This window comes from Oryx dammah, unplaced genomic scaffold (assembly GCF_014754425.2).
Source record: "Oryx dammah isolate SB20612 unplaced genomic scaffold, SCBI_Odam_1.1 HiC_scaffold_21, whole genome shotgun sequence".
Taxonomy (NCBI): Eukaryota; Metazoa; Chordata; class Mammalia; order Artiodactyla; family Bovidae; genus Oryx; species Oryx dammah.
The window spans coordinates 51065251-51077322 of record NW_024070205.1 but is presented as its reverse complement, the minus strand read 5'-3'; the positions used below and the strand labels follow the sequence as shown (position 1 = coordinate 51077322).

Here is a 12072-nt window from a genome sequence, read left to right as displayed (position 1 = left end):
TAGCCACATGGATGTTATGTGCCCTTTGAGGTTCACATTTTAAAACCTTCTTTCATTCATATGGATAGACTTGGCAGTCTTTTGATTTTTGGTTGTGCTGTGTGGCATGTGGGATCTTAGTTCCTCAATCAAGGATTGAACCTACACCCCCTGCATTGGAAGCATGGACTCTTAATGACTGGATCACCAGGGAAGTCCCTGAGGTTCACATTTTAAATGACAGGTTTGTGAGAAGCTGAAGAAATGGGAAGAGCCTGAGCCTGCCAGTGCCTACAACTTGCAGCTGCCGAGATTTGCCAGTTGTGACATTCTCTCAGGGGTCTGCCTTTCAACTAGTAAAGCTCTTTTGAATCTCTTAGACTTCAACGGGTAAACTGTTTCCATTTGCTAAAAAGAAAAGGTCAAGTTCAAAATACAAAGTGCTTTTCTGCCACTATTTGGGTTTAGCAAGAGTTCCTTTCACACACTTCTCCGGCTTACACGTAGCTCCCATTCCACAGTGGCTGTAACAAGGGCCCATCTGCATGTCAGAGGACCACTTCGATTAGGTTAAGTACGGGCAGTCAAGCCAGCCTAGTCTCTCAGCATGCTAGGACCAGCTCTTACCTGGCTTCATTACACTGAAAATAAAAAATAAAGAAGCAAACCCAAATGCCTTTGGTAACCCAGGAGCCTGAGGTGACATGCATGACCAAGGACAGCAAGGCTGTCCAGGGACCACGGCTCTTCCCTCCTTCACTGAAGATATCACCGCACACCTATGATTGTTGAGAGGTGGCTGGTCCCCAGGTGCGCAGACAGCCCAGCTCCGAGGGGCCTTACTCTCAGGAGCTCGCTCCTCTGGACGCTTCCCCGCCCCCTGGCGCACCTGCTCTCTTTGTCATCCTCCAGGAGCTGCAGCTTGTAATAGGAGTTGGTCCCTTTGACGATGTCCACGAGCCCTAGGGTGGCGCTGAAGACCTTCCCACCTTTCTCGAGGACGTGTGCGTTGTGTTCCAGACCTGTCAGGACAGAGCTCCTGAGAGTCTGCCCCCATGGTGGGGGGAGGGAGGGGACCCAGCTGGTTCCCCAGGACCAGGGAACCCGGCAGCCCACTCTGTTTACTCCCATTTCCTCACCTGAATCAGGGTCGACGGCTGCTCCTCCTTTAAGAGTTAATTTCATCCTCTTTTCAGATTTGTTGGTACCTTGGAAGGAAACAGAGAAATGCAAACATTAAAAATAAACCAGAAAGGGGAAGGTGGCAGATAGAGCAAGTGAGTCATCTTTGCCTGTATCAGAGCCAACAGGGGATGTGTGTGTTGCCTTTCACCACCTGAAGCTGCTGCCATTCTGTGTCAAGGGAAGATGAACTGAGAAAGCTGGTAGGAGCAGCACTCATCAGACCACTGGGGCACAAAGGGAGAGGCTCTGCACGGGTGAACCCAATGGGGCTGCTCAGGGCCTCACCTTCCTCCTTGACGGGTCCCTTGCTTTTCTTGGAGGGCGCGGCCCCCGACTTCCCCCTTGGGGCCACTGCTTCAACAGGCTCCACCTTCACCTCGGCTCCCCAGGGGGACAAGAGGTGGGTGGAGAGCAACTCCTGAAGGCTCTTGGTGGAGGCGGAGATGTCCTGGAGGAAGTCCTCAGACACGACGCGGATGTTGGCTTCTTTTACTTCCTCCATCTTTTTATTCATCTTGTCCACCTCCTCTGTTCAAATTGCAAGGAACAAAAAGCGAAATCTCAGATTACTCCAGTGTCGTTACTCACTTGGTACTTTCCTCCCCACTCAGTTTTGTTTTCCTTCAAAATCTAGCAGTCAGGAACTTTGCTCACTTTGACAATTGTCTGCCACTAGCAACAACCCTCCTTTTCTAAGGTGTGATGAATGAGAGCTGCTTTCTCCAAACCCTTCTACAGAACCAGATGTCAACAAGGATTTCACAGAGAAGGCGAGTCAGGTTTGTATGGGAAAAGTGGTGTAGTGCTTTCTGCTCTTGGAGACTTAAGATGGTCATCAGTATAATAAGCCTGCAAAGAAATCTGTGGACCCTCTGAACTCTGCGTTTCAAGCCTGCTTAAGCTCTGAACTTTTGTTCTAGTGGAAAATCTACCAACATCTTGTGAACAGTGCTAAGCGACAAGAAGAGTGGGCTGGTCTTCAGACAAGTGAGCACACACCACAACATGGAGCAAGGCCAAGTTATGAGAGCCCACGCCCCTTCACAGAGAACCTGAACCATGCCCACAGTAAGAGACACACTTCTAGGGTCCCTGTGTGTGTCGGATACTGGGCTCAACACAATCACGAGAGACAGACAGGGTCCCCCTGGTTCTCAGGCCAGTGAGACTTACTTTTGGTGCTGATACACAGGGAGGCCTTGTTGGCCGTCCCTGTCAATTTCCCCCCGAGTTTCTCAATCGTGGCCTTCACTTCATCCTTGTTCTGGGAGAGTTTCCCAAGAGTCAGGATCTTCATGTTGGATAATGGCTTGTCTGGAATGGAAAACAGGATCATGAGACAGGGCTGCTGCCTGTGGTAGGGAAGAGCAGAAAACTAGGCAGCAGCTCCCAGGGAAAAGTCAGACAGGCGGCAAGGCCCCTGAAATGGCCTCAGCACCCTCTCTGATCAGGGAGAAATGGGTCTCCTTAGGGAAAAGGCCATGTAAACAACAAAGAGCTAGAGTACCAGGAAAGCAGAGGACAGCAAACCGCACCCAAATTAGGCCATGAGCAGGGATGTCTGGGGGCATCTGGGTCTGTACCACAGACAAGGAAGGACCAGGGGTCTGGGCAGTGGTGGGCAGCCGGAGTCATCATATTAACTCGCAATTCCTTCTGTTATTTTTTCCCCCTATTCCACAACTAGAAACAAACTACAATCTTCATAGGATACTTATTAATCAACCCCATTTGAAAAATCAGTGTCATCCACCACTGGAAGCCCTGGTCAACAGGACCACACTGAGCTGAGATGGATTCAGACACCAAGAACCCTGGCATTTCAGGTGTTCAGCACTAACCCCAGGCCAGGAAGACCTGGATCAGGAGTGTGCCTTCTATTTGTTGCAAATGGAGATGTATAGAGCTAGTGACACATTTCCATAAGTGATGCTGTGGAATCCTTTAAGCCATCCCTGTGAGAGTCCCTTGGATCGCAAGATCAAAAGAGTCAATCCTAAAAGAAATCAGTCCTGAATATTCATTGGAAGCTGAAGCTCTAATCCTTTGGCCACTGGATATGAAGAACTGACTTACTGGAAAAGACCCTGATGCTGGGAAAGATTGAAGGCAGGAACAGAAGGGGACAACAGAGGATGAGATGGTTGGATGGCATCAACGACTCGATGCACGTGAGTTTAAGCAAGCTCCAGCAGTTGGTGAAGGACAGGGAAACCTGGCGTGCTGCAGTCCATGGGGTCGCAAAGAGTCAGACGTGACTGAGCGACTAAACTGAACTGTGAGGGGGGAACAACCAGGGACACCCACAGGGTTTAACTGAAAGCTGGCTGAGGTCTCCAAAGCGAACAGAACCACTGAGCTGTGAACTGCAAGTGAGGGGAAGCAGAGGGGACCCTCAGCGCAGGGCCCGGATGCCAACCCCACCAGCCCACCTGCAAACGGCAGGGTGACTGGGGATGACCACACGAGGAGGATGGAGGGAGGGCACTGGTGGGCTGACATTCACAGATGGATCCTCTCCCTCCACCCGCCACACGGTGGCCACAACTATGCCACATATCTCTGCGTAAACAAAGACAGTGGCCCCTTTCTGTCAGGAAAACACAGACTGATCTCCCTGTCTTTGGGCTGTGGAATACCTTTCATGTCGATCACAGAGGGGACAGAGCCCCAGTGTCACATTTGGCTGGGGATGAATGGTGGGGGTGGAGGTGGGGGTGCTGCCCAGAGGCCGCAAGGTGAGGCCTGGACTGACTCTGCTCAGCAATGCAGACTCAGGCAGGCAGGACAGCATCCCCACAGGCAACCGTCTCCCTGATCCTTCTCAAAAGCCCCTCCCCAGCCTTCCTCCTCCTGCTGGCGGTGGGGCGGGGAGAACAAGGGCAGAGTTTCCCCATGGGATCAGCCAACAGGAGAAGAACCCAGCCTCTCCCCGCTAAGCTCAGGGCCCCAGCCCTCCCCACCCAGGCAGGGCCCAGAGCTGTACCTGGGGGGCCAGAGGGCACAGTGGCAGGCGCTGAAGCTGCAGAGGGTGGGGGTGCTGCCCCCACTGGGGCGCTGCTCTCTGGGGGGAATATACGGTCCTGCTTTTTGATCTTCAGTTTCTTGAGATAAGAGATTTCTCGGAATTCCTAAAGAATGTAAGTTATAGTTAAACCAGTTCTCCCACAAAATAACCAACTGACAGAGCAAAGAATTTGAGAATCTTTTTCTTCTTACAATAAAGAATGACAAAATAGAAAGACTGGAGGCTTCTGGTATGAAATACAGTTGATACAGTATTTCAATAACAGTTGAAACACTGTTGATATAGTACTTATTACTAGTGCTTCTACATTTATAATAGAGCTGGTACTGTGACGCTTTAAGAAGAAAAATGTTTTCTTTAAAAAGAAAAAAATCTGTTGATTATCTGGTCAAGGGACCCCTGCTGGAAACTGATTACAACCCTCGGGCCTCATTCTCGAGTTGCAATCCTAAGGGTCAAGAGGCGTTGTCTTGGGGTCATATGTCCTTTCCATGACCAAAAGCCCCCCCAGACTCTCCACATCCCGGGAGACAGGTTATTACCTAGAAGGAAATCAAGGCAATTCTCTTCCCTTCCTAAAAGAAGCGACCGTGGATGCAGGCGGCCCGACAACGGTCAGTGTCCAGCTGCACCCCGGGGGTCACCATGGGCTCTGCTCTAAGCGGTCACGCAGTAAACATCACACGAGGCTCAGGGGTACCAGGTCTCTACTCTCCTAAGTCTTCACCCCACCAACAGAGCCCTTCCTCACCAGAGCACACGGACCTCTGCTCAATGTTATGTGGCAGCCTGGATGGGAGGGGAGTTTGGGGTAGAATGGATATGTACATATGTATGGCTGAATCCCTTCACTGTTTATAACACTGTTAACTGGCTATACATCAATACAAGATAAAAAGTTTTGGGAACGTTGGGAGGGCTCCTCAGAGGCAGTGACCTGCTCTGCTGGCTGGAAGCTGCAAAGCAGGTAGTTACATAAAAGCATCGGACGGGTATTGTGATGTTCTGGGAACACACAACTGTAGCTCGTTCCCCACTGCAGTGTGTGTAATGAAAAAGACACAGACAAGGATGGACTGGGGAAGGGGTGAGACGGAGACAGAGAGAACATGCGTCGAGTGGGGAGAGTAGTAAGTGAAGAGGATAAAAGAGCCAAAGAGGGGCTGCAGAAGGCAGCTGGAGTCAGATCACGGAGGGCTTTGGGAAAGGCGGTTCGAGCCAAGGAGATGCCCTTGATTCTGTGAGCCAAGCCCCTGGTGGCTACACAGTCCCTACACAGGGCCTGTTAAGTCCATGGGTTCGCCTGGGCAGTAAGCACTGTTGGCCTGACAAAATATCTTGCATATCCAGATGTCCTTGTTTAATAACCCTTTGAAACCTACAAACAGATGCAGCGCAACTGATGTATCAACACAAAATAGTTCACGTAACAATCTTATTTTTTCCCCAACTTCAGATACTGAAGGGGATACAAATACCACACAGGGGCTCATAACACTGGCATTCTCAGAAGAACTGGGAAAATATTTCTAGAAGAAATGGGGAATCACTGTGAGGTTTTAAGGGTGGGGCAGTGACAAAGTCAGATTTGTTTCAGAGCAGCTGCCCAAGAGGTATTCAATAATTACTGTAGGGGACAGAGAAGGCAGGCAAAGAATGAGTGCAAAAGGGGAAAACGTGGGAAAGCGGCGATCAGCCCCGATGCAGGCGACAGTTACCTACGCTGCTGATCCAAATGCTCCATGCCCAGGAGAAGACACAGGCAGTGAGGGAACCTGACAGGCGCCAACCCCAAAGCCCAGTGAGTGGCAGGGCCACGACCTTCCCCAGTGGTGCTGGGTCCTTCCAGCAGCCCGCCCCCAACACTGCATGCTCCCCAGCAGCACGGCTCCTAACAAGGTGACCCAACTGAGGCTTTCTGCATTCTAAGAGCTCAGCAGAGAGAAGGAGATGGGGGACACGTGAACCCTGGGTCCTCCTCCTCCTCCAGCACCTAGGCAAGGAAATGTCCTTGAGAAGCACCCTCCTGTTATAAAGGCAGGAATCGCCACTGGTTCACCACTGTGTCCCTTGTGCCTAGGACAGTGCCTGGCAAAGAGAAACAGAAATTAAAAATGACTCACAGTCTTCGCATTTTATACCAGCTGGACAAACCTGTGCTCCAGCTGGAAGTGCACTGGTTCTCCATCTGTGTAGTTTGCAGATGTACAGAACTAGTGACATAACTTTATATTCTGATTATGAGGAAGGCCCCAGTGTAAAGAGGTCTGAGACACTCTACTCTGCAGTCGTGGTGGCCTCGAGTGTGGACAAGCATGGGAGGTGGGACCAGGTTTTTCTATAAATAGATCTCAGGATTGCTCCTACCTCCCACCTGACTTACCTTTGGGGTCACCCACTCCTTCCGGTTGGGCGTCTGTGTCTTGACCATACACTTGGTCCAGGCAGTCACGTCCCCGGTACAATAATAGGCATCGCCCTTGAAGACCAGCTGGCCCGAGCATTCCTCGCAGGGAAGGAGGGCGCCAAACACCATACCGTCGGCCACGCGGTCCAAGATCTGAAGCCAGTGAAGAAACACGTCAGGGAGGAAAGGCGGGGGGCCGTGAGAGGACATTTGCCAATGTGGGATGAAGAATCTGCACAGACTTCACTTGCTAAAACATGGAGTGCCCTGAGGCTCCCTAACATTCCCCAGGGGAGGCGGATCATGGTTGGAGCTTGGAACTTATGTCCACGCATGAAGTGTTCCTGCAGCTACCTCTTCCCTCGGTGACTTAGAAACAGAGGGAGAGCCCAGAGAATCCACTGCTTCTGAGTGCACCAGAGTGATGGCAGGGCCTGCCGGGGAAACAGCCCTCGTGGCCCCCGGGGAGCCTGGGAGGAGGGCAGCAGAGAGAGCTCTTTGGGCCCAAGTGCGTGGCATGCACACACAAGGCAGACGTGCGGCCCACCTCAGCGCTTGAGCGCCTGCCCCTTCCTGCCCCGCAAATGGCGACCTCGATGGCGATGACCATGCAACACGACTGTGGAACGTCACTCCCAATTAATACCAGCAGGTGTTCAACCGGAGGGCCTCCCACACTCCACCGGGACAGTCACCGCACACGGTCTGGCCGCCTGGCTCGCGGCTCCTGTAACACAAGGGCAGCTCACCGCCGACTCCCCGGAGGGCACTTCCTGCTTGTTGAAGATGAGCAGCTCTTTCAGGTCGTTCGTTGAGCACGCTTTCTTTAGCTCGTCCTTGACGTTCCAGATCAGGTCGTTCTGGGCCTGCGTACGACAGCCAGCAGCTGAGAGATTGGCTCTTTTCAGAGAAAGAAGCCCAACCAGAGGAAGGGTCCACCCTGGCCCTGCTTCGGCTCCCATCATAGCCCTGGCTTCACAGCCCTGCACTGAGCGGAGCTGCTGCCTCCCCAGGACTCTGCTCCCAGCACGGGGCGCCGTGTCCAAGTCAGCCTGGGGTTTGAGCACTTGGGCACCGGAGTCCCCGGAACCAGCCCCTCAGAGACAAATCCCAGGACACACAAGCAGGAAGGCACCAGGTTTATCTGTCCCAACACCCAGCACCAAAGGGAGGAGGGACGGCTCCCCAACTACCTGCGAGCGAGCAGGGACAAGCCCCAAACACCCCGACCGCCTCAATCGTGCATTATGTTCACTACTGTGAACAGACTTCAGGTCTTCTGAAAACAGAACTGTAAGTCTCTGTGGTAGTATTTATGCAGTGCTTACTCTTTGTGGGCCCTTTCCCCGTCACTGCACTTATTCTCACATGTGCTTTGCTTAGGAAGGCAGGGGCCTCCCCAGAGCACAGCCAGGGCAGGGGAGCGCTTCCTCCCGCTTTAGGGGACTGGGCGGGTCATGCCCAGTTAAGCCTGAGACTCCACCTCTGCAAGACAGATGGAAATGCCAGCCCTCTCAGCACCGGATGAGAAGGGCTTTAATATGACAGAGCTGCATCACACACACTGCTTCCCTGGCCCCACCTCAGTGAGGGCCTCAGTAATAGGGACCCCTGGAACTTCCCTGGTGGTACAGTGGCTAAGAATCCGTGCCTCCACTGCAAGGGAGCTAAGATTCCACATGCTGCATGGTGTGGTCCAAAAAAAAAGTGAAAATAAATATAAGTATGCATCACTTTTTAAAAATAAAATATACAATTAAAAAAATCCACCCCTGCAGGACCATGTGGTGAGCCTTGGAATGAGAGAGCATAAGGAACAAGGGAGGACAAGGAAGAAGTCTAAGGGCGCAAGATGAGTTGGAAGCAGCAGAAGGATGTCACCTACGCGACCAAGGATGGGAAGCCAGCACAAATGGATGTGCCGGGTTGGGGGTGTGGAGCACGGAAGGAAGAACACCAAATCCACTGCAGCGGCCCTGCAGCCAGGGCTGGCACAAAACAGACACGTTTTAAACTGAAGGACAACCCACACCGAGTCTGTGATTCGTATTAAGCATGGAAATCACACCCCCAAGAAGAGACCGACGGCCCCCTCCTAGTTTCCCAAACAAACACTCACCATTTTCTGTTAATAATTCTTACTTTACTTCGACACACGTTTACCAACATGGTGATGAATGTCTCTGGTCAATGACCACTGATCTCATGGGCAGTTTTCTCCTTTCACTATATACCTTCTATTTTTTTTTCCCCCAAGAAGAGATTTTTCATTAAAAAAAAAAAAAAAATTGAATTTTATCTCTTTCAGTCATTCTCTGTGCCAAGAATGCTCAGCATCCTTGAATTCAATACCCAGTTTCCAACGTGCTCTAGGTCTGGGATGCTGAGGCAAGACACGCCCATCCCAGCACGAGGTTGCTGAGTGGGAAGCAACAGCTCAGCTCCCACCAGCCTGGCCACTGGTCTGATGCTGAGAGCCCATTGTGGATGCTTTCACGTTGCTTTGGGAGGAGGGAAGAAAGCCCGGGAGGAAAGCCAGGCTACTGAACAGCAGCTATCGATTTGGGAATTTTAAAAGCTCTTATAAAGCAGGACACCCACACCTCCTTTAACTTTCTCCCCAGAATGAGGAAGACAATTAGACTGAATGGCGAGAGGAGACATGCAGCTCGGGACTCACCTTGAGGGCCTTTTCAAGTTTAATCTCCTTGTCTTTTTCTTTTTTAGATTTCTTCTTGGCCACTTCATCTATTCCATCCACCTCATCGCCTTTTCTCTTTCTGAAAGAGACAAAGGATGTGAGAAAAAGAACCAGAACCGCTGAGACCCTGAAAGCCAACGCCTCGGGTGACACAGCATCCTCACGGCACTCTAAGGCGGCTCGGCCAGGCGCTGCCCACTCAGGAGCTCGCCGTCTGCTCAGGTCTGCAGCTGCCACTTCATGACACACTCAGCTGCGAGGACGGGCCAGCAGTCGCTCCAGAGCCTTGGAACAACGCGGCGCAGCACCCAGGGCTCAGGCCCCATCTGACATCAAAGTGCCACCCATCTCCTGGCGTAGACAAGATGGCCTGGAGGGTTCTGGCAGGGACCGCAGAAGTCAAAGCACCAATGTCAGGCACTGAGTCTTTCAAGCTAAGACATGGGGCTGCTCCCGAGGCTAAGAGGCTGTTCTCAGACGCGGGAGGCTGAGCTATCATTTCAAGCCCAACAAGAAGCGGTAGTCTAGGCGCTGCCAGCCAGTCTGCCTCAGCCAGGTCAGCAAACACTGCTGACCAAGGAGCATCGCCCCTGACTTGAGAGAGGGCACCGAGGGTCATCAGTAGCCCCCAGAAACAGGGCAGGCCAGGCATGGTGGTTAATGCTTTCAGCTGTCACGCTGGCCTGAGATCGAACCCCTGGAGTTTCCCTCATTCATTAAAGTGGGGAAAAGAATACCCTCTACCTTGTAGGATCATGGTGATGGTTAAATGAATTATCCTGTAAAAGGCTTAGCACAATGCCCAGCATACCAGAAGTGCTCAACCCATTCTGGTGGTTATGGTATAAATGGAAGCTTATACATTCCTCTTACACCTATACCGAGTGTCAAAGCGCCCTGAGGACTTTAAAATCCATGCCTCTGACTTTCTAGTTTACTTTAACATTCCAGAGCCACACGTGCTGTACAACCAACTTGTGCACTTATTTCATTTTTAAAATTTACTATTTGCTTACGGCTGCTCTGGGTCTTTGTGGCTGAGTGTGGGCTTTCTCTAGTTGTGGTGCGAGGACGTCTTTATTGTGGTAGATTCTCTTGCTGCAGAGCATGGGCTAAGACACATGGGCTTCAGTAGTCGTGGCACACAGGCTTAGCTGCCCCGCGGCATGTCAAATCTTCCCAGACCAGGGGTTGAACCTGTGCCCCCAGCATGGCAAGGCAGACTCTCAACCACTGGACCACCAGGGAAGTCCTAAACGCACGCATTTAGAACTGAGATAGTGCTTGAAGGCCGCCTCTGCACTTGAGGATGCTATGGGGACGTGAGAATGGGTCATGGAGCGGTGAGAGGAAAGGCGGTGGCGGACTCCAGTCAGGGGGGCGCACAGACGGGGCAGTCAGGTGGGTGCAGCAGTCTGATACAGACTCTGGGCCTGCCGGAAACCCTTCCTTGAAGCCCCATGGACACCCTCCATCCCCAGCCCTCTACCCACCTTTCACCCTTGATGCCCGGGAGCTGCTTCTTGAGGGTTTCTTGGTCCTCTGCGGTGAGGAAGCTGAAGCCCATGAGCTGGCTTGCGCTGAACTCGGGACGGAAGCCCAGCTCCTCCCGTTTCTGAACAAAGCAGTTTGGGTGGTACCAGCAGTCAACCATGCCCAGCTGGGGCTTATCGGGGTACACCACCTTCTTGGACAGGCGCACCTGGCCCTGTAGGAGAATCCACACGTGTTACCAAAGAGAGACAAGGAAGGGTGGTCAAACATCGGGGTGGCCCAGGGGCGACCAGGTCCACAATGAAGGTGATAGGAGGGCTGCTGGAAGGTTTTGGTTCTATGCCATTAAGGATTGTTACCCTGAAGCCTCTGCTCCCTATTTTTAAATAAGCTTAAGTCCAAGTGATAAAGTGGTAACACCACCCTGAGGACACTCTGCAGGCCCCGGTGCAGAGTTAAGAACAATGCCTGGGACGCTATACTCCAGGCTCAAGGGAGCCAGAAGTGAAAGTGTTAGTCGCTCAGTCGTATTTGATTCTGCAGTCCCACTGAATGTAGCCCGTCAGGATCCTCTGTCCAAGGAATTCTCCAGGCAAGAATACTGGAGCAGGTTGTCTGTTTCCTCCTCTAGGGGATCTTCCCGACCTAGGGATTGAACCTGGGTCTCCTGTATTTCAGGCAGATTCTTTATCATCTGAGCCACCAGGGAAGCCCCTGAGGGACACACAGCAGGCCTCAATCCTAGCAGGGATCTTCTGCAACCTCAGTCTCTTTATGCAGCTGAAGGATCCCTGAAATGCGGTAGCCAACCCGTAAGCTAGCATCCGGCCCTGCCATCCTGCCCAGGTCTGACATCCCTATGGGTTCAGGCCCGTGAGCCCCAGGTGGGGAAACTTGGATCAAGCGGCTCTGACACAATTCCACCTCAGGCCTGGCCACACGCCACGACACATGGCCTTGGCAGCTCCCTTTGAAACTCAACTTTTGCCTCAAATTCTTGTGGTAGAAGGCAGCTGGAGAAGGTCTAGCAATTTCACGTTTTTTCCTTTCTGAACAATACTTAGGAGGTGGAAACTTCTCATCAGTGCCTTGAATTAATTAACCAGAATGTTTGCCTAAGACGAGAGGATCTCTGGTAACGAGGCTAAAGGGCACAGGCCAACCCCTCGATCTGCGTCCCGTCACTCCACCTGACCAGCTATTGAGAGCTGGAAAGGAAGGAGGGTGGAAGAAGCTCCTGGCTAAGCAGAAGAAAGCCTGGAGGCTGACACTAGGGAA

At 52.1% G+C, this 12072-nt stretch overlaps 1 protein-coding gene across 1 annotated transcript in view; it reads right to left on the bottom strand.

Annotated features, from left to right (window-relative positions):
* Positions 1–12072, bottom strand: part of PARP1 (poly(ADP-ribose) polymerase 1) — a 41148-nt gene that overhangs the window by 15805 nt on the left and 13271 nt on the right. The window contains exons 4-12 of the mRNA XM_040263656.1: positions 10794–11008; positions 9280–9379; positions 7349–7465; positions 6576–6752; positions 4151–4295; positions 2338–2478; positions 1450–1692; positions 1119–1187; positions 869–1001 (exon numbers count right to left, since the gene is read on the bottom strand). Coding sequence (XP_040119590.1) covers positions 869–1001; positions 1119–1187; positions 1450–1692; positions 2338–2478; positions 4151–4295; positions 6576–6752; positions 7349–7465; positions 9280–9379; positions 10794–11008 — 1340 coding nt within the window. The remainder of the gene's footprint in view (positions 1–868; positions 1002–1118; positions 1188–1449; positions 1693–2337; positions 2479–4150; positions 4296–6575; positions 6753–7348; positions 7466–9279; positions 9380–10793; positions 11009–12072) is intronic.